We start from the raw sequence: 25,910 nt of genomic DNA, 5'->3' as shown, positions 1-25,910 counted from the left end.
TATGGCACATAATTAACCTGTGGAATTCACTGCCAGGAGATAGTGCTGAGGCCAGTAAGTTTGATGGATTCAAAAAAGGGAGATTTATTTATCTGGCAGCATGTGCTGAAGTGCTTTGCTGGACTGGCACTTTCAGATATTATCCACATGTAACCTTAGGTAGTATTTTTTAAAAAGTGGCTCTGTACAATCATGCTTTAGGCTGGGAGCTAACTAACCTTACTAATAAGCTAAACTTTGCCATCAAGAGGCATGCCACACTAGGGGCAAAAATGCAGAGGTATTTCCTCGAAAGGCCAACTTTCCCTTTACTTTGCAAGTGTGGAGGAAGGAGCTCTGTCCCTTCTCTTTAGTGCTTCCTGAGAATAAAAGGGGGATTTTTTTGTTTCTTTTTTTTTTTAAATAAGTAATCTTGCAGTTTATTTGTTCATTCTCCTCACTCACGTTTGAGCCTTGAGCTTCAGACTGTGTTAGGTAGGTACCTAGTGCAGCTGCTGCCAGAGGTGCAACTTACAACTCTGGTACTAGGGTCTCCAAGGCCATGCCAACTCTGATCTGGCAGCAAATCGTTGCTTAATGGAATATTTCTGTGCTTCTATCTCATGTTATTGTTACCTTGAAAACCTAGAAGTTTCTCAGACTCTGAGAATGAACTTTTCATCCTAGGAATCCAGACAAATGGAAATTGGCGGCAGGTCACTGTGACCTCAGTTGCTCTACTGAACAAATTGATGAAAGCTCCACTAAAATCTTTTCAGCTAGTAGAATTTGTAAGTTAGTTTTGTAGAATTAAATCCAAGATTCTAAGATGTAGTATTTTAAGCTCTACAAAGTGGTGGTACAAATGTTTTCAGCACCAGGCATGATAATAATACTCGCATATTAACATAGTAAACACTTTTAAAGTTAGTAGGAAAAAAATTACAATATCCAAGATGTTGAGCCAGTCCATATCATTGGCTAATTTGGTTATTCAGGGTAAGGGTAGAGGCTGCCTTTCAGAAGTCTGGCATAGACATGCATGGTACTTGATACAGTACACTGTTAGAGAACGAACAGCAAGCTGGGCATAGGCAGAGGTGTCCTACATATGTTAAGAGGCAGTACAGCCTTATTTGTACTTGTTACTGCAGTTCCTTATGATCCATAATTAGCGTTCATCCGCAGTGTCGTGGTTTAACCCCAGCCAGCAACGAAGCACCACGCAGCCGCTTGCTCATTCCTCCCTGCTCCCAGTGGGATGGGGAGGAGAATAGGAAAAAAAGTAAAACTCGTGGGTTGAAATAAAAGCAGTTTAATAAATAAAGTGAAATAAAATATAATAATAACAACAATAATAATAAAATATAATAATAATAATAATTAAAAAGGAATATAACAAAAAGAGAAAGAAATAAAACCCAAGAAAAGACAAGTGATGCACAATGCAATTGCTCACCACCCACTGACCAATGCCCGAGCAGCGATCCGCCCCTCCTGGCCAGCTTCCCCCAGTTTATATACTGAGCATGATGTTCTGTGGTATGGAATATCCCTTTGGCTAGTTCGGGTCAGCTGTCCTGGCTGTGCTCCCTTCCAGCTTCTTGTGCACCTGCTTGCTGGACACCAGGACACCCAGACAGCTGGTGTTGGTCAGTGAAAATAAATTTTTTAAAAAGGGGACTGTTCTATGCTCACTTTCTATCCTTATGGGAATGTTTGTACTTGAATGCTTGAGATACAGGAGATGGAAAATAAGCCAGAGTGGACACTGAGGATTGTCTGTTCAGTATTTGCCATGTCATTCTGATCTGAGATAGCACATCTGGCCATTCTGTATTATCCCCGTGGACAAAAAAATCCAGCTTTGCAATGATATGTTGATATTACACATTTCTAAATAAAACATCATGAAATGTTGTATTTTAAAATCGTATGACTGTAATAATTTCTTTATACTTTCTCTTCAGTGTTTTAGCAGCTAGTAAATTGCCCATTTGAGATTAATACCAAATAAAGTATCATATCAATCTTATTAAAATCCAAATGGGAACAGCAGCAAAAGAATGATGTGTTATTTATGATCAACTAGAATTGAATACTTTCATAGGCCAATACAGATACTTTCAGTTTTATTAATATTTTCACATCCTCAGTTACTTAAAATGAATCTGAAGAAAATGATCTCTCTATGAATTACAAAATTTTTCATGCTTTGGATAGCACATGTGACCAATATAAGAAACATAGTTGAGACTATCTCCTTTTGGCCAACATTTTCTGTAGACATCAATTACATTTCATGAAGCCGCCCACTCATAACTAAAGGTTTTTATCATTAGCATTCACAAAAACAAAATGGGACGTTCTGAACTGGGAGGTTGAACTAAGTTTTCCCCACGTGACAGCCATTTCTAAAGTTAGCTTTTTCCAAATGTAGCTCTTCATGCCACTGTTTCTGTTTCATAGGAGCCTGTGGGAAATCTTTCTTTGAGATCAGGCTTGCATTTTGTCTCTTGTGATGTGAGCCCTGTGTTGATGGTGACATTTGGAAGCCTTGTTAGGAGAAATGCTTGTTGAAACCCAGTTTGACGATGAGTGTGACCTTTCAACAGCCTTTGCAGATGTGGGGTTTTTTTCATGATAAGGGCTTCCTGAAATGCCCTTTATCTGGAAAGTTTCCTCTAGATCCTGGAAGCTCAAATAGAGAATGATCGTAGACCCTCAGTCACCTCAGTGTTTTCATCTTCACAGTGAATCAGGAACACAAACTTTTTAATGTGCTGGTACAGCTTTGCTGTTCAGCAAAGGTTTGCGTATCACACTTGTGGACAGGTCATTCAGAGAATTGCTCCTGCTGTAGCACAGTTCAGATTTCTGGGACAACAGTAGTCTAATTTAAAGCACTTGGAGTCTTTTGGTTTAAGTATCATATATTTCTCTTCCATCTTCCCAGACTTAGACGCACACTGTAAGATAAGCCTTTGGAAAGCCTGTTTCCCAACTGTGTGATGTGTGGTGGGGCAGGAAAACCACAGCAACCAGTTTAGCCTCACTTATTTGTTTCTCTGTTTATAAAATGAAGGTACTCATTATTAATAATTCGTCATTAACTGCAGTATCCTACCTAACTTGTTCATTAACTGAAGGCATGTGCACTTTGTATACCTGCTGCACCGACCACATTGTGAAGTCCCATTCACTGTTACAAAACATCATTCAGTATTGTCTGTTTCAGAGGAAGAGCACAGCCAGTGTCAGTAAGGGTAAGTTTTCTTTAGTCAATATATTGTTTTTCTTTTCATAGGTATTTTCTCAGTGCTCAGCTTGGCATCTGAATGTACCACTCTTGCCGCTGAACTTCCCAAAGTGTCTTACGTGAAGGCCTTAGATGTCTGGCTGATTGTTTGCCTTCTCTTTGGGTTTGCATCCCTGGTGGAGTATGCGGTGGTTCAGGTAATGCTAAACAATCCAAAGAGAATTGAAGCCGAAAAAGCGAAGATTGCCAAGGCAGAGCAAGCGGAAGGGAAGGGTGGAAATGCTGCCAAGAAGAACACTGTGAATGGCACAGGGACTCCTGTCCACATCAGCACTTTACAGGTAGGAGCTGTGAAGCTGTGTACGCAAAATCAGCATTATCCTCTATTAACACAATTCCAGGAATATACTGTCATAATAGTTTTGGATAGTGCTTAATCTTAGAAGTGGCCAAGACATTAAAAACATGCTGGTAATTAATGGCTAGCAATCTGACCAATTGGTCCCTAGTGATTTGGGGTCAGAGGTACTAAATGAAAAATTTGTCTTTTAATATCCTAGCACCATGGTTGCTGCTGAGCTTCAGGTAAATAAAGTAGCAAGCAGCTTTACAGTTGCTATTTTTCTCATAATAAATAGCAGCTGTCAAACTGTAACTATTCAGAGGCCAGGACTCTCAGCCAGTATTTGCTGAGAGCGTGCTCAAATAACACCCATCCCATTGCTTTCCCCGGGATGGCCACAGCTGCACCGCATTGCATGTCAAGCATCTCTGAAGCCAGGGATCCAGAAGTCTTGGCATTTGTAAACAAAAGACAGGTCTGTCTGTCTGTCAAACAGTTCCTGCATTTCTTGTGCTGCCAGATAGAGCTGTGGGTAGATCGGTCAGATCTCCTTATGTGGATAAAGATGAGATGTACATCTTCGCTCAGGCCAAAGTTTTCCATCATGTTGCTAAATTTCTGGTGTTGTCAACCCCCCCGTTTGTGCTCCAAGAGTTATCAGACATCCCAGGCCAACTGCCCTCAGTCCTGAGTGATATTTAATTGACATTTACTCTACAGAAGAAAATACATTACACTACAATATGTGGAATATGAATTTGGCTTATAGTTTCCAGTGATTCAGCAATTTTGATGTATAAAATAAAGCTATTAGGCCAGATCCAAGTGATAAAATTGGTAGTGTACAATGTGACTTTAACGTTTCTTTAAGGAGGGAGTAGTTTATGCCAGAATGGTGGAAACCCTGTCCTAGTATCAAGCTGGCATTGCCCCATAACTAATTGTGCCCAGTCCAGAGGAGCTGTAGATATCGCAGAGCAGTGCACTTAACTACCATAATTCTCATCTGATAGAAGAGTCTCCTGGGAACTGTTTTGGCAGGCAACCAGGCTCAGCTTAGAGCAACCCCATGACTGCTTTGACTTGTGTCACACGTAATTCCCCAAGCCCAGGCAACATGGGAACTGAGTAGAAAGAAAGATGGCTCCGCCACAGTTTTGCTTCCCCTGAACTGAATGTGATATTTTTGTGTTCAGCAATTTGCAGGTCCCAAATTCAGCTGTTTCTTGTGACAAAATAGTTGCAACAGTCCAGCAGAGCAGCATAAAATCTGTTTATTCCTATTTCAAGTACTTAACAAGTGTAACTCTTCAGCTTGATCAATGACAAGTTTAACAAAAAACTACAGTTTTTCAGTAGTGTGAACAAAACCAAATTGCTGCATTACTGACTCTCCTCGGTGTGTACACCCTTTAAGATGCTTGCTGTTCTCATAGCCATAAGGAGAATAAAATGATAACTTTTATCACCTATGCTATCCTTTCACATTTTAGTAATTTTTTTCAAGAAGGCAAGTTCGGGTGTACAGTGCATTTTAAGACTTAGAGGAAGGGGAGTCCATAAAAATTAAGCAACATTCCCCATGAATGGTGTCTAGCAGTAGGCTGAAGGTTTTTAGGATTCAGACCTCAGTCTGCCCTCCAAGATCTTGCAGTGTCTCCCCTCCATGATATTGCAGTGTCAGCTCCAGCATCTCGTGTTTGACCTGCACTTTTCAGAGTCTTCCCAATTTGTTGTCAGAGACCTTTGACATTGCAATACCTATAATCTCTGCAACCATAATCTGTGTTGGATTCATATGGAGTTCTGGGCATGTGTAGCTTCTGATGGTCTTTATAGAGAGAATTACAAAACATTTGTTTAACAAGACGTACTGGAAATACGTATTCATTGCTGTAAAAGCTGGTCATGTGGCTGAGTGGTCTCCTCCCCTCATGGCTAGTGACCCAGCTTGTATCTAGCCGGCTGCTTTGAAATATAGCCTACCTGAGGAAGGGAGTCCTGGGCTGGTAATTTCTGTGAAGATCACCAGGCTGAGATAGAAGAAGGTCCCAGACCAATGAATCATTTGATATCAGGATGTGGTAGGACAGTAATGCTAGATTTTATATATTTGAATGCTATAAATCTGCCTAGCTGAAAACTCCCTCTCTGAACCAGCTACCGCATGGGAGTACTTTGAAAGTTCTCAGCCCTGGAGAAGCTTGTACTGAACTCCTAAATCAGAACAGGTCTAAATCTTTCAGTAGCTCTGACTCCTAATCCAAAACCAGGCCTCCTCCACAAAATTTGGATTGCTCCCATACAGACCTAGTAATGATCAAGTAGAGAATACATTTGTCATATGGCAAATATGTGAGGGAGGGAAAAAATTAAAGAAACAGGTAATGGAAAAAAACTGTATGTTGAAAGGCATAAAGAATATGAAACAAAAAGAGGCCAGAGTGCTGTCCCAGAACTTCAGGAGCTGTTTCTCATCAGGGTCATGTAGGATTGTGTGTGAGGAGAGAGCAAATACTGTGCTAAATGTCTGGAAAGACTTAGGCAAACCAATGTATAGCTTCAGGAGAAAACGACAACTTAGAACTGCATCCCTGAAACGAATGTGCATCCTGTAGAAATGTTCGAGGATGTTCTCTTTCCACATAGGAGGTGATACTAAGGCAAAAGTGACTGAGGGTGTAGCTGGAAATCTCACCATAGCTAGGCTTGAAACAGTGGATAGACCAGATGGGACTCAAAGGTAAAGCCAACAGGAAAGACCTGGAAGGAGAAAACTCCAAGTGGGGAAAAACAGAGAGCATGAATAATTGCATTTTAAGTGTTTCTCCAGCTTAAATGAAGCACTTATTTATTATGAGACATTAACCGAATGGTGCTGATACATATCTGTAAGTTATTAGAGAGGAATCAAGTTTAAAAAGAGAAGTTACTTTATTTCACTTTAAAATGCCCCTGATCCCAATGCCAGGCCAGTTTGCCAGCGTCCTCTGAGCAGCAAGTTGCACTCTTGCTGCCTCTTGCAGCCATGCAGCGTTGCAGCAGTGATGTCTCTGCAGGAGATTTGAGGAAGGGGCCGGTATGTAAGGTACAGAGGGGTTGCTGGGGTGGGAAGGTCCCAGGTGTGGGAAGGATCAGAGGGAGTGCAGGGAAGCAAGTGGGGCAGTCAGGCTTTCCTGGTTCCAGCCCTCATGGAAGAACTTGTTTTCATGTGCTTGCTCCATTTGTGAAAGATAAAAATGGCATCTGGTCTGGAGACTTGGCATGTTTGATATTAGTAAAAAACAAGCCATAACAAAAACACGTGAGCATACATAAAAATACAAGCAGCTGTTGTTCCTTTTTTATGACAAGAAATTAGGTAAAGGGATAAACTTTTCAGTATATCCTAACCATTAAAAGCTTGATGCCATTCATAATTGAAGGTGAGGAGAAGACATCCCCGGTAACAGAACCTATAAAGGTCCACCTGGAAGTTTTCAGCAGAAAGCACTTCTGGCACTGTGTCAGTAGAGTCAGTGATCGTGACCGATAGTCACCACCAGCAACAGTGAAGATGGCAGGATGAAAACAGTGCTCACAATTTGCCAATCACCCAAAGACAGAGAAAGGCTTCCATGGATGCATAGCTACTTCTCTTCTCCACCAAATCCTGGGTACTGGCTGACGTAAAAGCTGTATGTTGCCAGCATACGCCAAACCCCCAAGTCCATGCTTTATGACTCACGCCCCCTCCAGCAAAACCCCTTGAAATGTCAGTGCCATTTTAAGCCCCGGGGTTTATCGATATGACTGTCTGATTAAAGTCAAGTGGTCCATCTGGCAAGATCACCCTGAATCTGTAGGAAAAAAGAGACAATTCAACATAAGCACTTCTGATGTGTTTTTCTAGGAGTGGCAGTGGCTATGCATTTACAGGCAAGAAGCCATGAGAAAGTACAGTTTGGCTCCCTTAGCTCCTAGTGGCTGCAAGTGGATGCTGTTCTAAGCAGAGGAGAAAATTATGCAACGGTGGTAACTGCTGGCACTGGCTTTTTATTGGGAATCCTCAGTAGGAGTTTGTGTGTGTTTCCTAGCAATGCAACATCATACAGTGAGAAAAACAAGCAAAAATGGAAATGTTTTGAAGATGAATCAGTTTCTTTTTGCTTTCACTGGTGGTGTGATTACAGGGAGAGATTGCACTATTAACTGTAACAACACCCCTCGATTTGAAAATTCACATTTTCATCAAGCCCATTTATAGAAGCTGTCCCCCACAGATAATGTGCTGATGACTGGAGAGAACATTTGCTGAAAGAATGGCTCTGGCAGATGATGAATAGTGCTATGCAAGTGGTAGTAATAGCTCTAAACCCAGTTATTTTTAAAAAGAAGTTGTGCTATTGCTTGCCTTATCTTGTCAGAGCCACATCTAGGCTCTGAAACCTGATATGGGTTATGTTCATCTCTACTGATTTATAATATACCTGACCACTGGTGGTGACCTGTGGTGACCTGATCTTTCCATATTGTCTTTTCCCCTCGAGTGGCACTCCAGACTCCGATTTTTCTTGTAGAGCCACCAGAAACCCAGTTTACATTTTACCTTGTGCACAAAACCACAGGCTGCAGTCTATTTTAATAGTTCCTGACAGCATTTCAGGTACAGAGTAGGTACTTTCTGCTCTAGTGACTCACGTATCCATCCTTGGAGATAATTCAGAACATGACTGTAGAGGCCCTGAGCAATCTGTTTTGAGCAGGGGAATGGACTAGATGATCTCCAGAGGTCCCTGTCAACCTCAGCTATGCTGTGATTCCGTGATATTTTATGCATAAATATTTTTTGTGCTGTACTTTGCAAGGAATATTTGGAATGTGATAGCAAATTCCTGCTGAGCTGCACCAGAAAATATACTTGGTCTGAATACACACTAATGCTAAACAATCATTATTTTATTGATGATCTACATCTATCATTATGGCAAGAGCAAGAGAAGAGCACAAAACAAGTGCAAGAAAGATTGATGGCAGAGTTTGTTAGAAAAATCCTCCTTCATCTTGTATGGAAGACTTACACAACTGGCAACACTAGTGACAGATCTGCATGTCAAAAAGAGGTTGGGTGCAACAGAAGAGATGATTTTATGGCAGAGAAGATGTGCTGTGTAGGGCAGAGAATGCTGCATTACAGTAGGGAGGCACTTCAGCCTGAGGGACGCATGCTGAGCTTGAGAGGCTGCCAGTGCTATAGCATGTTTGAAGCTTTGCTAGAAATTATGGACAATACATTTCTGCTCTCAAAAATTATTGAGTCTGGAATGATGGCATTTTATATTACACTTCATCCTGACGGATAAAGAGGACTTGATCACAGGATGAACAGTCAATTGAAAAGGATCTTTATTCTATTTGCACAAAACAAGTTTAGTTGAGTCCTGGTATTTTTGGTGCTATGAAAGGACAGATTTCACAAATTTGAAAACTATTTTTTCTCATCTGGGTGGAAGAATTTAAACAAAAAATATGGATGATGCTGGTGAGCTATCTAACAATGTTCAAAACAGCTAAAGACCAGAATGGAAACTATACTAATTTTAAAAAAACCAACAAACAGCACAATTGAAAACAAAGAGCACAATTGAAAACAAGCTCCCCAAAGACTGAAAACTAACTCAGCTTCCAGCATTTCTCTTTTCATCTCACTGGCAAATGGAGAAGTTGATAGCAATTAACGTAAGTTGAAATCCAGAAAATAGGTGTAGATAATAGGTGTAGGTAACAAAAAGTTTATATGGTTAGCATAATTGAGGGCAATAGGAAGTTACTTTGCATGTATAGCAAGAATAGAAAAACCAGTAACAAGAGTATTGGTCCAATACTAGATAGAGATTCTGTAAGTACCAAGAATTAGCAGAAAAGGCAAAAGTGTTGAAAATATTCTGCTCTGTGTTTGGGGAAAAGCCAGATATACTCGATCAGATGATGAAACAGCTTTCAATGACAGTAGCTAATGAGGATGTTAAACAGTAGCTATTAAAGTTAGACATTTTACAATCGAGATTTCAGCTTAAGTTGCATCTAGGATTTTTTAAAGAGCTGGTCCATGAGTGCTGTGGAACATTAATGTTGATTTTTTAATAAATCCTTTAAAACTGGGAGGGTTCCAAAAGACAGCAAGAAGCTAACTTTGTGCCAGTACTTTTAAAGGCTAAGTGGCATAACATGAATAATTATAAGCCTGACATCAATCAGTGGAAAATATTGCATAGCTAACAGTGGACTCATTAGTAATTATTATTCATAAGTATTAGTTATCATTAATATTATTCATAATTCAGCCCCATGTTAGCTAATAAATTTAAATGGGTCAGTGAAATTAAAGCTGATCTATGTTTTATTGATTTGATCAAACTGAATATAATTTTTTAAAATATTATCAATTAGGTGGAGAGAGGTAATGATGTGCAGGTAAGAAACTCTTAAGAACATTTGGCTTGGCTTCATATGTCGGCCTGGTTACGTCATCTGAATTATGCAAAATCAAGGTTAGATTTGTTACCATCTGTAAGTACCAGCAGTTAATCAGACTAACTATAGTCATGCCTCGTGACTGAAAATTGAAGCCAAATAAATTCAGGTTAGAAATAAGGTACATATGTTTGTGGGGAACAAGGTCATGGAAAAAATTCTCCATCCTGGATGTTTTTAAAGGAAAATCTAGTGTAACTAGTTTGGGCAGTAAATGTGGAGAGTGATGAGGAGCACCAGAAGCAGCAGAGGCGGCGATGGGGAGTTAGTTCCCCCTCCCTGCCATTCTGCATGCGCAGGCAGTACTTCTTTCTTCTCCTCTTTCCCCATTTTCTTATCACATTATTCCCCTAACTCTGCAAACAAAGGCTTTCTGAGCCGGGTTTGGCCCCGCTGCAGTGGCACGCACACTCAGCAGGTGCTGAGCTTGGCAGCGAGCACCAGTCAGCCTGAATTTTGTAAAAGGTGAGAAAGGATCATCGCAAGGGGCCTTCTGGCTTCTAGGAGTCATTTTTAGGTGTTTCTGAGCTGTTTGTCAAAAGGCGGGTGTCCTGTCCAACATACCAAACCTGGACAAGGTGGCCCAGTCCTGGGAGAAACAGGAACTAGGTCTGTGTTTTGGGCCAAGCCCCGAGAGCCACGTTGCCTTCTCGTGCTCTCCTCAGCCCCCCCCACCTCTGTGCCAGAGGGATGAGGAGCAGCTGCCCGGTTCCATCGGGGATGTGGGGAGGCCCTGCACTATTCCAGCAGCCTTCCCTTCCCAAACAGCTGCTCCCCATCCCCTGCAGGGGAAAAGCCATAGATCTGGTGGAAGCATCCTGCGGGCTGGGTCTCACCCGCAGGTCATGATGCTGGGGCAGGATAAGGCAAATGATATCAAATATTTTCCAGGGCCAAGTTCTGTGTCAGGATGAAGTCAAAAGGATATAACATTTAACAGCATTTTACTTTCTTTACAAGTCTACAGTATAGTACTCTAAAATCAAGTCCTGCAGATCATTTTCCACAGAAATGGTTCCTGTAGCCTTTGGTAAGTGTCAGGAATATCGTTACGCTTCTAGCACAAACCAAGACAGGATGAACAGAAAGCAGATAAACTACTTTTAATATATATCAGCTCACTTTGTTTAGGGAAAGCTGTAGGTCAACTGAAGCAAATTTAGATTAAAACAACAGAAATATTGGAGAGTTGAAGAGGTGTATGAGAAGAAATTTGAAAATATGTCTAGGCAGCGACTGAATATAGAAAATAGAAGCACATTAGATTTGTAAGCCCAGGGAAATGAAAGAAATTATTTTTAAAAGTAACATATACTTATTAAAGAAAAATTTGGGCCAGATTGCTCTTACGAGAGAAATTGTGTCACCCTGATAAATCAGTACTCCAGCTGACACTAAACTAAGCAGAGCTCTGTGTGAACATGCTGCGAACAGTCCTCTGCTTATAAGGCAGAGGTGACCTACAAGCCATTCCCTCAGTTCTCTGTCCCGCAAGTGAATGAGAACCAACTTGCAACAGCCTTTAGGGGAGCACTCTCTAGATACTGCAGTTGGAACAGGTATATTCTGTATTGTAAAGGAGAGCACTTAGGCTACAATTAGTGTCACTGAATTTTACAATATATCACTGGTAGTATGAGGAATGGACTACAAGTTTGCAAATCCAAAAGGAGGCTTATGATTTCATACATGGTTCTATTTCTTGTAATGGCCTTACTAAATCTTACTAGTTTTGATCACGGAAAAAATGTAATATTCCTGTGACTCTTCAGTTAACATGCACCCCAGTCCTGCAAGTTACCCTTTCATTGCACAAGGGTCTGCTTTATATTTTTATTATCCATATCATTGGGTATGATCTGATTGGAAGGAACCTCTCGGATCACTGACTGACAGCCCCCATGTGACCCTGGGTGACAGCCCCCAGTCACCCAGGGTCACATAATCGCGTTCATATGAGTCTCAGTCACCACCTTACTAGGCAGTTTGCCCCTGCTGCTCCAATATTGAACACTGTCCCAGGCTGTCAGCTCTTTGATGACTGGGAAGCAGCTGCAGGAAATTTGTATGTATAGTTTTATCTTACCATCATGGAACACTTATCTTGTTTTTCTTTTTTATAACCTGTAATCTTGATTTTGTTGTGTAGCCTGCACCTCAGTTTTAGTGCATTCGTTTCAAAATTTACTGTTTTCCTGAGAAATACAAGTCTGGCAAATCTGGGGAGGTGTATCCACTCTTTGCTGAGGGAATAGTGCCGTGCTTCTCTTCCACCTGGTGCCAGAATCAGCATTGTCAATAATGGGAGTAAAAGCCCCAGTCAAAGTTTACGTCTCTTCCTGACTGCCTCAGTTCTTTTCATCCAGGATACCTTGTCAGTTGTCATAAAGAAGCTAATAATATTCTCCACAATGTTTTTTATTCATCCGTAAGTCTGGTACTGTATTTCACTATTATTATTTTGGTTACAAAATGTGATGATGCAAATATCCCGAACTATCAGCCTAAGACTGCAGAAAACCAGAGGTGAAGAGAGCTGAGAGTAAAATGCCTGAAGGCATTGTGGAGGAGAGATAGGCTACTGGGAAGGAGGAACAGGCAGCTTTTGGAAGAACCAAGTTTTGGTGGATCGGTGGCTCCAGGAAGCCCTAGTGAAACTTGTGTTAATGTCAGTTGCCCATGTGTGTAACTTGATTTGTGAACCAGCATTTTGTCCAACTAACTCTCAGGCTATATATGTGAACAAATGGCATTATTAATAATGCAGTTAAGTTTCATAACCTGTATTCTTTTTTCTTATTTTTTCTTTTTTTTTTTTTGTTTTCTGCTTTACTGTATAGTCCAATTGAAATGAAACTTTGGGAGAGATTTACCCAAGTCACAAAGCACAATGCCTTGCAAGTAGTCTCCAAATCCCTTCAAGCTCCCTGAACAGTGTGGGGGTGGTCCTCCTAGAGATTTGTTGTACCCACAATATAAACTTTATAAAATCCAAGGAAGGGAATATAGGAACTTTTTTTTTTTCTCCAAAACACTTCAGTATGAAGGGCACCAAATACTTTTTTTCTTTTAAATGTTCATTGTCTGTGCCAGTATGATTGTCTGGTCTGTAAAAGAGAATGATTCCCCTGGGATTACCCCATAGCACAGTAGTACTTGATCCCCAGGAGTACTGATGGAGCTGTAGGAAAGACAGGTATTCAGTTGCTGGATTTAGATTTCCCAGTTACACAGTTCTCCAGTGTACAGATGGGAAATGCTGAGAACGGTGTCGCACCTTTGTTACCTTTAGAGAGGCACCAAGGACTGCTGGTACAAAGAAAGTGCCTTCTCACCATGCAAGGTGGTCACCCTAGGATGAGATACAGAATCTTGAGCTGGCTACTATGTAGAACCAGAATAGACTTTAATTGTTGCATCAAACACTGAATTTTAGGGTTAATTCTGACTATAGCTTCCAGGCCTCAGAAAAATGTAAGTATTGAATAGTATCTGTCCTGCAGGTTCATCGGCACAGAACCGATTTCCAAAAATACTCTCTACAGAAATATTCTCTCCGCTTCTATCATCTTAAAATGAAGGAGTCTAACTATAGCAGGTTGCACAGCATGAGGCACCTTGTGCATGAAAAATTACACAATTATGAATGTTTGGATTAGTTTATATGATTGACTGATCATCCTTAAGTACTTTATAACGCAACCGTTCAGCAAATTAGGCTGATGTAATGTATCCCTATCAACAAGTAATTTCCTATATGTTTGTTTGCAGTGTTCTCTAGCAGCTACATTAAGTTTGTTAATGAAATATGGTGAGTAGATCATGATTCCCCTCACTCTTTATTTCATAGGTTGGTGAGACCAGATGCAAAAAAGTTTGCACTTCGAAATCTGATCTGAGATCCAATGATTTCAGCATCGTTGGAAGCTTGCCAAGGGATTTTGAATTATCGAATTATGACTGTTATGGGAAGCCCATTGAAGTCAACAATGGGCTCGGGAAATCTCAAGCCAAGAACAACAAGAAGCCTCCTCCTCCCAAGCCTGTCATTCCATCAGCAGCAAAAAGAATCGATCTTTATGCAAGAGCACTGTTCCCTTTTTGCTTCTTGTTCTTCAATGTCATATATTGGTCCATATATTTATGATAAATCTTTTATTTGTCTTTTTCATATGTGTAAAATATATCCCATTTCATTACCCCTTCCCAGTCATGAAGGCCAATGTGTGAAATTATTTGCATTTGCAAAGCAATATGTTGTATTTTGATGCCATGCGATTGTACTGAACATATGGCATCTGAAATTTGAATGAAAGCATGACACTGCAATGTCTGTGCTCCAACCAACATTGTATATAAATGTACAGCATACATCCTGCTTTAGGAATATATATGAAGGACAATGCATACTACATTATAAAGCTGAATAACGCTCTTCAGTTATTAGCAACATACAGAGATTTAAAGTGTTTCTGACAATGAAACTGATGTGCACGTTGAGTATTATTAAAATCAGTATTCTAGTATATGTAGTATTTAACAGCTTTTCTGCTGACTTCCAGAGGGAAAAAGACACCAAACATCTTGTTCTTGTATAATTTTAGATGGCACTGTTGAAGAAAAAGCTAAGATGTAATTAATATTATTTAGACCTTGTAAGTGAAGGCAGCATTGAATAAGCTGATCTTGTCTATGTGGAAAAATAAAGATCAGAGAATTACTAATTTTGTAAAATCAGCTCATTTAGGAAAAAAAACAACAATTGTATCCATCAAGCAGGCACACTTAAGTGTGTGAGAATATGCTGACAATAAAACATTGGGCCAAATTTTGACTGCTGTTTCCTTAGGCACAAACTAGATACAATATGTCAAAAACAAACAGGCCCCTTTCTAGACTAAAGGGATCAGGAGCTTTGGAGAAACATCACAAGATGCAGTTCAGTATCAGGTTATGTTATACTTTTTTACATTACTCTGTCCTCTGGCTCATCTTCTGTAGCATCTGGCAAGCCTGCAGTATATCAGTCACAATTTTTTTGTTATGGCATCGGATACATCTTACTCAATTTGTTTTATTTATCCCCTTGAAAGCTTTCATTTTAAACAAACCAGTTGTTGTCAAGATGAAATGCCATTTTTACCACTAGTTATACTTTTTTTGTTCGCCTGTTGTAGCACAGATGACCAAAGCTAACGCCTAGCCACCAGTAGAGGTGAAGATGTGTCCAGAGATCTAAGGGGCTGAGACTCTTAAATATATCATGAGCCCTTGTGCCTATGTGTTAATTAATGGCTGCCCTCACCAACTCATTGATTTAGCTGCTACTTTTTGGAGAGTAACGTCCTATGCGTGAAACAGTTCTGATTGATAGGAGATTGCTCTCCATTTTCCAGAGGAAACCCTATGACATGGAGACTACCTAAACATGATCTCCTTGGGGTGTGGAGGGCAGGACTGGTCTCCTGTGGGTGCCAGGGTACATCCCTTCATAAGGGCAAGTCATGAGGTGAAACGCAGCCAAAAGAAAGCTGCTTACATGTATGTAGGCATCCGAGTAGCGTGTGTTCCCTGGGAACGCATAGGGACTGGGCCTCAGCCCTTAAGAGTGTGCCGTAGAGAAACATGTCTCTGCTTGTAAAGCTGGGGCACCACAGTTAATTAAAATATGAAAATAAGACAGTTCTCACTAACTGGCAATTCATAAAAGAAAATATGGATTTTTGGCTCCTCGTAGGCTAGGAAGGGACTGAATTAAATATGTGAAATCTTCCATAGTGCTGAAACAGACACAATCCCACCTGTTGTGCTACATTTCTAGCTCATCCAGGATGTGTTGAGGCAATGCAGGCGACAAGTGGACTGTTGGATCACTTGGGTATTGCCCACCATAGGAATGTTGTCCACATGTGGCGAGCCTGCACAACCGGAAGGTCAAAAGCGGGAATATAAAGAGAGCGAAGCATGCCACGCTGGCTTCACTGGGCATCTGGTGGATCTGCACCTGCCCAGAGTTTTTCCTGACCACTGACACTTTGTGATCGTCAGCCTGATTGCAACGATTCGTGTTTGGGTTGAAGAGATCTGCTCTTCAGAACATGGTCATGCACCTTCCACCAGCTTCCTGGCCACTTTCTCGTGGAGATTTCAGGGAGCCACTTTACCAGCTGGCCACAGTTTGTCCTTCGGATTTCTTTCTGATCCGAGGAAGTGAAAGGGAAATCGCAGACGTTACTGAGCCGTGTTGAACTGGGGCGGGGGGGGGGGAGTGATACCTTTAAGGTCTAGTTCAAAGTTTCAATATTTCTGTCTGTTGAAGATATTTACAGAATTATCAGAGACTCTAAGAAGCAATAAGGATAAGTCAAAGAGAGGAAGGAAGGGAGGGGTAATTTTTGTACGTACAATCAGAGTGCTATATTTATAGACAATTATTCTCATACTTGTATTTTTTCTTACAGTACTGGAAGGCAAGAAAATAATTACCCTGTGTTGGAAATTGTATTAATTTTGGAAGATAATTTTCTTGTTAGAACTCTTATTAAATTATTTATCTGTAATTAATGTCCACATTCTATCTGTATAATCTCAATTATAGATTTTATTGTTAAATTAATCTTTGTTCCTTCTTGCTTTCCTGCTTACTTGATGGCTTTTGTGTTTTATCATAAAACATTTAATCAATAATACACTGTAATTGCTTTCCAGCTCACACAAAAGGAAGCAAAAGGAATGTGTATTGTTAAGATAAAGGCTTTTCGTTCATTACAGCACAAAAACTAAGGACAGAAGCAAAGTTTAACACCAAATTTGAAACAAAATTTAAAATAAAACAGTATCAACTATAAAGTATTAATTTTCTTTTTACTTACACTAGATAATATTGCAGTATTTGTATTACCTCGGAATATATTAACTTGTCCTACTGAGCAGTAATAATTGATTGATTTTATTTTTCTTCTTTCCACTAAAGGTCATTGAGAGTTTTGCATACCATATCACATTGTGGTCCTCCAGCACCCTCTAGTTGTAAAATTCTGCCTGTTGACTGATTTCCAGAACGAGGTGCAAATATAAAACTGTATAGGCAGTGTAGGATGTTACTTGGTATTGATAATATGAAGCGAAAAAAAATTAATAAATTAAAAATGAATGGACATAAAATCAATGGACAGCTATAGAAACTTGCCATGCAGTATGAATTTAAAATTGCAGAAATTAAGACATTCAGGTAGTAGCAAAGGTGAGGGTCATGAAGTACACATTAGTAACTAGATTAACTGGTCATGATGTCTGAACAAACTGCATGACAGCAAAATCTTTTTCTGAGGGAGAGACCATCTGTGTTTCAGCTGACATTTACTTTAAGTTGTTCTGTTTACTGGTAGGAGAGTAACAAATTTTTGTTTTACCCTTAACATAAACCTCAGTATTTTCTTGGCTCTTGAGCATCGAGGGGTAGCGTCCAAATAGTTCATTCCTTTCTTTCATGGTGTTATGGCTCTTTAGATATCTTTCTATTTCAGGATTTTAGAACACATTCAGACACTGCATCAGGAATTTCCATGGAGATGAATTAATTCATTTCGTAACTGCATCCACAAATTTAAGCTATACACTAAGTCAGGATGTGACTTGAAAAGTATATCAGCTGCTATGCGTTAATTCCCTGTTAGGATGTGTGAAATGTACTGTGTGGAGTAATCCACACCTTACTTTCTCGTGCTGGTTCAACTCATGTTTGACACCCAGTTTTAGGAGCAGCTCTGTAGTGGGTTTTGGCATCTCCTCTTTTTTTCAGTCTTGCATTAATTCTAGCTGAGGTGGTGTATGTGAGCAGTCTGTTTTGAGTGAGGAAGGGAGTTTATTTCTGTAAGTGCAGTGTACAGAAGATTGACCACTTGGAAACATTCCCAAGCAGCTTTCAGTCTTCAAAGTCTTCAAATTAATTTGGACTTGGTAACAGGAAATGTATGGGTAAAGGGAGAGCGTCTTCAGTGCCCTATTGCCCATCAAAGAGAAAGTAGGAACACTGCCTTTTGGGGTAGTTTCAATGAGCATGACCACAGAGATTGATCTGGCTGTATAATCATTTTGAAGGAAATGCACTTACAAGTATCTTTATTTGAAAATGTTTCACTCTGAAGAGAGACAATAACTTACTTAAGCAGTCTGTCATAGCTGTTAAGGTAATCTATTAAGAGACGTTATAATACAGTTGAGACCATTGGTCTCTTCTTCAATTAAAGCAGCTTACCGTTATGGTTATTGGATGACTTGGGCTGAGGATATTTATAGAATAGGTAACAATAAATTATTTATTTCCAAGGGAATGCAACCTGAATATATGCAATGTCAAGTGATTTTTCAGGCTATAGAGATAGCTTAGTGCTGAAATGAGTACAAATGCGGTGTGTAGCAGATAAGGGAATGATAGGACACTGTTACTTGATGCTTTGGTATACTAATTCTGGGATTAGAGAAGATAACGTGGAAAGAAAAAGAAATTCAGATACAGAGAGACTGAATAATAGTTTCATTCGTGTCTACAATTTAATTGTGTCTAAAAATTTAATTGCTCTGTATAATAATGATATAACAGTTACCTTCTTATTATGTAAATATAAAGAATTAATTAAAAAAAAGGAAAACTAAGCTCATCTGTGGTGCCAGAAAGATACAGAAACTATTTCTTTTCATACGAAGCTCTACACTTAAATAAACAGTGGAATATACAGAAAACAAAATGCAGTTTTAAAGACATAAAATTCTCATTGTTGTGGTTTTGTCTATACCATTGGATCAAATCAATCACAAACAATCTGGGCTGCTTGCAGCACTCCCTTGCATTTTGACTTACTCAGGAAAGTCGCCTGCCCCTCTACCTCCCAGCACCTGTCCTTATTCCATCAGTGGTAATAGTGTCAGCAGACATTTAAAAAAAAGATCGCACGGCTATTTTGAAATCTTTCTGAAAACCCTTCATTGCTATGGATATGTCTACACTGCAGTCACTAAAATGTCTGCAGCTAATGCAGGCTTATCCAAATTAGCTTTAAACTAGCTGACTTGGGGATGGCTGGCAACGTAGCCATGGTAACGGCGAGCTCCGGCTGGGAAGCCTACCTGCTGGCGTAGGAAATGAAAAAATATACTTTGGTGTTAACCCCCACAAAGCTTTATGCTGCCTTGGCTATTGCGCTCAAACAGTTGGTTTAAAGTTAGCTCGTGTGGGTGTTTATCAGCCTGCGAAATGTAGATGTATGCTGTATGACGCACTGTGTGCTAGAACTGAATTATTTCTTCCCACTGGTGATGTGAAAGATGCCACTGTAAAATACTCTCTCTCTGGGTCTTGATGACATACAGGATTTCTGCCATATTTAATTTTGTGTACTGACAAGAGTGTTCACCAGTAGTGCCAAAAATGAAACTCATTTTCCCGAACCAATGCACGTGTAAAAGAATGAGTTGGATTCGCCCACCTGGGCATGAATGAGGTTGTCTCCTGAGTCTAGGTCATAAGACTATCCCTTTTACACATAAAAAGAGCCATTCTGTTTAAAGTCCCTAACTCTAATAGTGCATATTAGATCGTAACCTTTTAAATGCATAATGAGACTAAAGAAACTAGTGAGACTAATAAGACTAAGACTGTAATAGTCTTTTTTGGTTTCCACGTTGTCCATGGAGGTCAGCCCTGGTTTTGAGGGGCACTGATTGCTTTTCAGTATGGTGTTTCTCAACATGCCAGTGCCTATCAGGGTTCTGGAGAACGGCATTGACTGACTCCCTCCAAACAGGGAAGGTATTTGAAGGGCCTTGTCAACTCTGGAGTATTGAGGTAAATCTGAAGTCTGCCTGGCACCATTAGCTATCACACAGAGACAGCACATCAAGCACATGTCTTTCAGTACAAGAAAATTAACAGTCTTTCCCCTTATTGCCTGAAAGTATGGTTTACAGTGACGGAAACCAACTAGTAAGACAACACGGGTTACCAAGAGTTTCTATCCCACCAGGCAGTTGCTTAAGCCACGTAACGTGCTTTGAAAGGAAGAAGTATGGGGACTGTGGAGTAGAAAGGATAAGGTTTTGGATAACTGTTTTCCACCTGATGAGTTCTTCAGGCTGTGGCAGTGGATAGCGTGGGTTTTTTCATATATATCTGTGTCTGTCTGTTTCTTTCTATGAATATCCACAGTGGGAGTAATTTTTCACTTGAGGAAGCAAACTCAAGAGGGCTTTGGGCCCAAGAAACCCTCCTGAGTACAGCAGGTCAAGTTGTTGCACCATTGCTCCCTGCAAAAACCTTTCAACTCAGAGGAATCCTTCTCTAGTGCCATAAATTGCAAGAAAAATCCCTGCTGAAACTGCGACTGCTGCTGAGAGGAAAAGCTGTGTGTAGGCAGCCCCTGTGCTTCCACCTTCTTTCACTGTAGCATACATCATGATAATCAATAGCACTGTTTAGCTTTTCCATTCTGCAAAGCACTCCTTCTATCAAGACTGTTATTTCCTCAGCAATACACTTCAGCTAGCCTACCTTTCATCTCTGTACAGTCAGAGCAAAGATCGTGTGTGTGACTCTGACGGAGTTCATGAAGGCAAGCCAGTGCTGATGTTCAAGAACAGATGAACGGTAATATATGAGAAGACGTGGGACTCCCTTGTTTCTCAAATTTTAACATCATCTATGTTATCCCATTTCAGTTATGTCCCTGTAAGTCAGAATATTGTATTATTTGGATAACATCTCACTACATGCATTATATTTTTGAGTTAAGTGTATTGAATCATGAATTTCTTGTCAAAAGCAGAATACAAAAAAAAGTAGCCCATGTGACATTTTTTTAAATGTTGATTTCCTCTATTAACTTTAAAACTTGCGTTTGTCCCAGAGGCTAGGGAAATACATTTCTCAGTGTTTAATAAGCCTTACATTTGTCATAACAGATTTATCAGTGTCCCAGACAGGCTTGTTCTTTCAGATTAATTTGTTTGTTTCCTTGACTCCCAAAGGCCAGCTCATTGGAAAACATTGATTTGAAGACTGGCTATTTCAAAGGCATAATACTGACAGAAACTGACTGTAAAGACTAATGTTTTTGACCAATACCACTCCGGCATCAGTTTCTGTTTTTGACAAAGCCTATCTTGCTACCTGCTCCCGCTTCTGACAAATCCTGTTTAGCCTCAGCCTACTGGAGGGTGTAAAATCTTCGTAGGCTTTTTAAAATATCTGTCTGATTGTGTCAGCTTCTGAGGCAGCTCTGCTTCCATTCCCCTTCTGGATGTGCTTCAGGATCAGGCTGTTACAGAAACAATCTTTGTTTTTCAAGCAAATACAAATGATATACAGCATCCACCGTGAGCTATAATCTACTTTGTGGAATTAAACTTTAGTCTTTATTTATTAATTCTTCATGTTTTCTAGTTGGTTGTTTCCCCGAGGTGAAAACTTCTTGAATAAATAAATTTCTTAAATGAATAAACAAATGTGCATAACAGCAGGAGAGGATCGCCTTGGCCCTGCTTGTTTTCTCTGGACTTAAAGCTCTTCCCTTGCTGTGGTCTTAAAGCCAAGAAGGCTTTGGAGGATCTACTGCTGCTTAAGTCATTATGGCTGCCCTGCAGAAGCATGGACAAAGAAAGACAAGACCCCCTCCCTGCATAGGACCGGCCCTATACGGCTGCATTCAATGCCAACTAGCCAAAGGAAAACACAGCTAGGTTTCCCAAACCCTGTGCCTTTGCAATAACGTGTTCATCACATTCTCCACTTGATGAGTTTTCTTGCAACAGAGAGGCACTTTATTTAGAAAAATAACAACAACGATGCCATAGTAATATTCCCAGACACTGCAGTTTCATGGGAATATTTTACACCACTGCTGTAGAATACTGAATATTATGAATTTCACCATGGGACATTTTAAACAGAAAATGCATATCCAAGTTGGCAGCACTTTATTATCTGTTACCCATAAGCATGGCTTTATTGCTTTATTTATCATATGCTTCCATATTGTTCCCATTTCAGGAACAGCATTTTAAAATGGGAGTTTTTCTAAGTATATGAATTATTAAAGCATATTGTGGTTTACTCTTATTTTTTTCCACAGGAATATAAGAAAGACAAAGTGTATTTTACATTACAGTGCTCTTGCAGCAAGTTTACTAGTCTCTTGAAGAAAGTCTTGATGAAATTAAATAGGTGGAAAAAAATTTCATGGAGTGTGCAAATGAAACAGCCAGGAATAAATCCATTTATGCAAGACTCACGCTGAGAGTCTGATGAGCTTTGACAATTGGAATAAATTATTTTGGCTGAAAGGAGATTCCAGCCTTTAAAGACAGGACAACATTGAATCTTTCAACAGTTTTCCTTTCTCAGCTGAAAAGAAAAATACAGCTTTACAGAAAAGACCAGGTAGTCTTGTCTATACTGACCTCATATCTGTGCCTGAGCAGCATGGTTTCCTGTAATATGGTCTTTCTGCCAGTTCATGCTGCAAGAATTCAATCGATGAAATTATTTCTTCTCTGACCAAGCAGTAAAAGGACTGCTGTTAGCTGACTGGCGCACGGTGCATGACTGCAGGCATGGCTCTGTATACAGCGTAAGTTTGAACATCATACGTAAGTGACGGTCTGTAGCTAAACACAGGATCCAGTAACTAAAGAGAGCCAGATGTCCCTTCCCCAGATCGCCTGTCAAGTTTGGCAGACTATTTCCTCTATTTTCTTACGTTCCTCTGCATCAAATGATAGATGATAACAAGGCTGCTTTCCGTTGCGCCAAGGGCCTTTTGTTTAGATTGGATGTGGCTGGGACAAAAAATAATCTGTTGCTATACGTTGTACGCTGCCTTAAGGCATGACTGTAATGCACACAAATAATAATAAAAATTATTTCAGTCATTATTAATAATAGATTCAGTGGTATACAGTAGTGATATCTGTATTTGTCTTCTCCTGGTCTTAACATTTCTGGAAGTAGTCTGGCTCTGATTTCAAGTGCCTGATATTCCCACTCATTTACATTGGCTTTACACTCTGATTTACTCTAAAAGGAGGATCAAATCCACTGCATGTATACATTCTTCCCTTTAATATTCCTCCTTTCTGATCTCTAAAAAGGATTCTTAAAATAACCTCACAGTTCCTTCCTCAGATCCAAATTCCACAGAAGAATCTGCAGAATAACAAAGGAAGAAGTTGTATCTCTTAAAACAGCACATTTATTCATTTGTAATTTAATGTACATATGCATAAATATCCATATTTAATATAATGGCATTCTTGGGACTAAGCCTTCATGACAACAGCTTGTCAGGGTTTAATAACTTACCAGTATTTTCCCTTTCCATTATTATTATTTTGTTTGGCAAGTATTTTCAAAGTACATCCATATCATACCATGTACTTTTCCAGTTCCCTGTAAAATAAATCATCCCCTGCCATGGCACAGAGTGAGCTATGTGGGTCACGGGATATTAAATCACAAACTGGAGTAGGTCCTTCAATTGCAAGTTCAGAACAAGTGTTGTCACATATAATGTAGTCAATAAGTACTCTTTTTTAAAGAAAAACTGTGATTAGTTGGTAACCAGTATTTTACTAGATTGTTAACATTTATTATTTAATTTTTAGTTAATTATTAATTAATAGTAATTAATCAGTATGTTAAGTTAATTACTAGTAAATAAATTAATAAAAGGGATACTGAAAAATATGGATATGTTTCCTGGGGTTTGTTAGCTAAATCCTTGAGGTGGGAAGCTCACATTAGGTGATACAGTCTTTCATTTATAGGACAATAATCCAACAGCAGGTAGATATAATCACCTGGGGACTGGTTTATATACAGGAAGTTAAAAGTGAATGTCATACATCTGTCTGACTTGCGGATTGCTTACTGCCTTCTCCAGGATGGAGTGGAAGCCCAGCACTGCTCTTGTCAGAAAGCAGGGTTTTCTTTCATGGTTGACATTCAAAAGCAAAAGATTGCGGGAGCCCATGAAGGGTGATATTTTCAATCCATTTAACTTCACTGTCATTTCAGGGGATATTGCTGTAATGGATTATCCATATGTATCACACGATTGTTTGTCAAAAACACCAAATTGTCTGTTCTTCTAATGAGGCACTGTATTGAGATGAGTTATAATTAATAAAATGATAAAATAATCAGATGATGAATGGAGAAAATTCCACTCCGAAGCATCACATTTATACTACAGACATTTTTTTGTGTGCAGCCTGCAATAGCTGCGAAGAAGTGATATTGCATTCTGCTATCTTGTTCAGCAGTAGCGCTCAGAGTGCTGGTGAGATTTGTGATTTTCCCTAACTGCCTCAAATAACTGAACTCTTCTCGCTGTACAGAAAATCTGAACTATTGCTACTATTCTGTCATGAAAACATCAGTAAGAACTGGATGATTCTGGATACATATTTGAGGCTAGAAGTTTCTGATCTCTTTATGTTTCCCTTGCTTTTTCTGAAAGAGGCCTTGTGTGCTTTAGGTAAGCTCATTTCATTGCCTGTGACATTTATTTGCTACAACTGACCAACCTCTAAAATTAAGGTCCTGTTTTGTTAGTACTACTAAAACCACAGGGAGCCCAGCACAATACAGACAAAGGTTGGTGAGGGTTCTCCTCCAGAAAATGCCTTTCAGTACTGATATTTACTTCAGATACCATCAGCGAAGACTTCTTATAGTTTTAGTTCTAGAAAGTGAGTTCATTAGATCGCATTAGCAGATCTGTTTGATTTAACAGAAAGGCATAAATGCTGTATTCGCAGTAGCTACAGCTGGTACTGACAGATTGGGTACAACCAGGATTTGGGAGAGAGGATGGATCCCTGTAGGAGTGTGCCTGTCGTTGGTCCACATATTCCTAGGTGTAGCATAAATCCTTTCTCTGTCCATAGGTTGTTTTTCTTTGTAGCTGGTTTAGACTCAGGACAGTGATGTTTCTAAGTTCAAGGTTAGGTGGTTGTTGTGTACTCTTAACCACCGTCTTTGAACTGCCCTTGAAACCCCATCAGCTTGTCTCTTTCTTTTTAAGCCCTTGATGCATTCATTGTGCTGTGTATGTTGACCTGTAGTGAAAGGAAACGGTAAATTTAAAATTGTTCAGAACCCAGCTACCCGCGCACATCATCTCTGTGCGTGCGTCTTATTGGGGCAACGGAATTAGCAAGGAATATGCCAAGTCTCAGGTTAATTGGCAACTACATAGACTCTAATAATGGCTTGCAGTTAATCTGTATAAGATAACTTTCCATTGTACCACAAATGAAGTTTCAGTAAAGACAAGCAGCATCATTTAGGTTGTCTGTAATGCCACAAATATTATAAGCAGAAATTTTTCTACTATAAGCTCTGCTATTAAACCCTGTATTTAAAGCAATTATGCAATTAGAAGAATGTTATTTTCTGCACATTTACTATGATGTAGATGTATTTCTAGTCCAAAGTATGTAATTAAGTGCCTCATAAGAACTGAGTTTTTTTTTCTTACATTTCTGGTTTGTTTTTTTTTTCCTTCTGTAAAAGCTTGCCATTAACACCACACTATCACAATTAATCTCTGGGAAGATATGCCTATGCAGAGGTAAAAGTAAAAATATCTCTTATCTGTGCTGTGAACTAGTTCTGGGACTGAACCACTGAAGTGGTTTTTCAGAACTAAAAATAAACTTCTGTTGAGCACAACTCTGTACATTTCCGTGGTAACTCGAGGGAGCTGTTTCTTGACAAGATGATTTTCTCAAAACAAAAATTATTGATGCCAAACAAGT

At 39.6% G+C, this 25,910-nt stretch overlaps 1 protein-coding gene across 1 annotated transcript in view; it reads left to right on the top strand.

Moving 5' to 3' along the window:
• Nucleotides 1-14,241, top strand: part of GLRB (glycine receptor beta) — a 50,349-nt gene extending 36,108 nt beyond the window's left edge. Inside the window, exons 8-9 of the mRNA XM_050896174.1 lie at nt 3,287-3,579; nt 13,945-14,241. Coding sequence (XP_050752131.1) covers nt 3,287-3,579; nt 13,945-14,241 — 590 coding nt within the window. The remainder of the gene's footprint in view (nt 1-3,286; nt 3,580-13,944) is intronic.
• Nucleotides 14,242-25,910: the final 11,669 nt, after the last annotated feature.

Source organism: Gymnogyps californianus, chromosome 4 (genome assembly GCF_018139145.2).
Source record: "Gymnogyps californianus isolate 813 chromosome 4, ASM1813914v2, whole genome shotgun sequence".
NCBI classification, from domain to species: domain Eukaryota; kingdom Metazoa; phylum Chordata; class Aves; order Accipitriformes; family Cathartidae; genus Gymnogyps; species Gymnogyps californianus.
Note: the sequence above shows the minus strand (reverse complement) of the source record. Positions and strands in the feature narration are given on the sequence as shown.